At 47.8% G+C, this 1,681-nt stretch overlaps 1 protein-coding gene across 1 annotated transcript; it reads left to right on the plus strand.

The window, feature by feature from the left end:
• The first annotated feature begins 310 nt into the window (after positions 1 to 310).
• Positions 311 to 1,439, plus strand: LOC128304802 (carboxypeptidase B-like). The gene is made up of 3 exons (XM_053042041.1): positions 311 to 436; positions 495 to 914; positions 981 to 1,439. Exons 1-3 carry the CDS (start codon positions 350 to 352, stop codon positions 1,437 to 1,439), a joined length of 966 nt encoding a protein of 321 aa, XP_052898001.1. The 5' UTR covers positions 311 to 349.
• Positions 1,440 to 1,681: the final 242 nt, after the last annotated feature.

Genomic DNA, 1,681 nt, shown 5'->3' on the forward strand with positions numbered 1-1,681 from the left:
AAGATTGTAGTAAACGCTACAAAACGGCTAACCATGATAACGGATGGTGATTAGCGATACAATCCGTCGATTTGAAGCAATCGTCATTAAATGGGTGGCGGCAATTAGCACGGCGTTACACGATATGCTGATTGTCCACGACTGATATACACTGGTTAAGCATTGCAAACGTGATCCTGCTGAATTTACAGAGCGTGCACGAGTGTGCAACATCATCTGACTTTTGCTATCTTGCTACAATGTTGAGCGATATGCAACGGGAACGATATATAAGCGGAACGGGAGAGCTCCAGAACAGCCAAACGAATTCGGGCTTACATTCGGCACCTCGGTACCAGTGTTGTCTAAGATGCGCAGTCTGCTCGTACTACCCTTGCTTGTGGCCCTTGTGGCAGGGGCAACACTTGACTTTAACCACTACTGGACTGCCCAGGAGGTAATTCCTACACTGATCCGCTGCTTTGAAAACAATTTTATAATCTTGGTTGATTTAGATCGACGAATACATCGGTGAGCTTACCAGCGAGTTCCCGACGCTAGCGACCGCAGTTAACGTTGGCACCAGTACGGAAGGACGTCCAATTCGTGCGATCCGCGTCAGCAAGGACAACGTCGCCAATCGACCATTAGTCATCGTCGAAGCAGGCATACGCGGACGCGAATGGATCTCTCCGATGTCTGCTAACTACATTCTGCACGAGATCGTCGAGCATTATTACGAGTTCGGACACATTCTGGATAACGTCAACTTCCTGGTTGTGCCGCTGCTCAACCCGGACGGTTACGAGTACTCACGCACCACCACCAACCGCCACTGGCTGAAGTCACGCAGCGTGAATGGGAACGGATGTTTTGGAATTGATCTAACCCGTAATTTTGGTTACCTCTGGAATACCGTTGCAGGAAGCACTGATGTAAGTTCTGCACCAATCATTCAACACTCTCATACTTGCTAATAAGATAGTTTTGTTGGCGCACAGGCTTGTTCGGATAGCTATGTCGGTACTGGTGCCTTTTCAGCCCCGGAAACGGCCGCCATGCGGGATCTCATCCAAAGCAACAGTGATAATCTGGTCCTGTACCTCAGCATCCAGTCCGCCGATCAGATGGTGCTGTACCCGTTCTCGCACAGTGCCATGACCCATCCGAGCAATGTGGCCGAGCTGCGCACCCTCGGCAACAGCGTGGCCCTTGCGTTGATGAGTCAGAATGGACGTATCTTTACCACTGGAGGTGCCGGACTGTTGCAACCGGCCGCCTCGGGTAGTAGCATCGACTTTGTGGCCGGTACCGTTCAGCCCGATTTGGTGTTTACGCTCGAAACGGGTGCCGGTGGTAGCTATGGGTATGACGTACCCGAATCGCAAATGGGTGAGATACTTAGCGAGACCACGCACGGGTTCCTCACGATGGCGGAATACGTAGCGAATAATAAGTGAATTGGTGGAAAGACAATTGAAATTTACGAAACGATCTGGAAGTTGAGTACGCGAAGAATGCGATTGTATGATATTAAATTATAAACATATTTTTGCAACTCTATTGTTTCATTATTATATTCTATTGCATCTCAGCTTAAATTTTTGCATGGAATTTTTAACGTAGAGTGTAATTAATTAACCTTCTACCTGTATTACTTATTTCTCGTTACACTGTACATTGTTGGCAAATTACTTAAATT

Source organism: Anopheles moucheti, chromosome 3 (assembly GCF_943734755.1).
Source record: "Anopheles moucheti chromosome 3, idAnoMoucSN_F20_07, whole genome shotgun sequence".
NCBI classification, from domain to species: domain Eukaryota; kingdom Metazoa; phylum Arthropoda; class Insecta; order Diptera; family Culicidae; genus Anopheles; species Anopheles moucheti.

Bases quoted from the DNA above. Each gene is read 5' to 3' on its own strand.
- LOC128304802 (XM_053042041.1), top strand. From the start codon at position 350: ATGCGCAGTCTGCTCGTACTACCCTTGCTTGTGGCCCTTGTGGCAGGG. The intron at 437-494 runs GTAATTCCTACA...TGGTTGATTTAG, and splicing joins ACTACTGGACTGCCCAGGAG to ATCGACGAATACATCGGTGA. The intron at 915-980 runs GTAAGTTCTGCA...GTTGGCGCACAG, and splicing joins CCGTTGCAGGAAGCACTGAT to GCTTGTTCGGATAGCTATGT.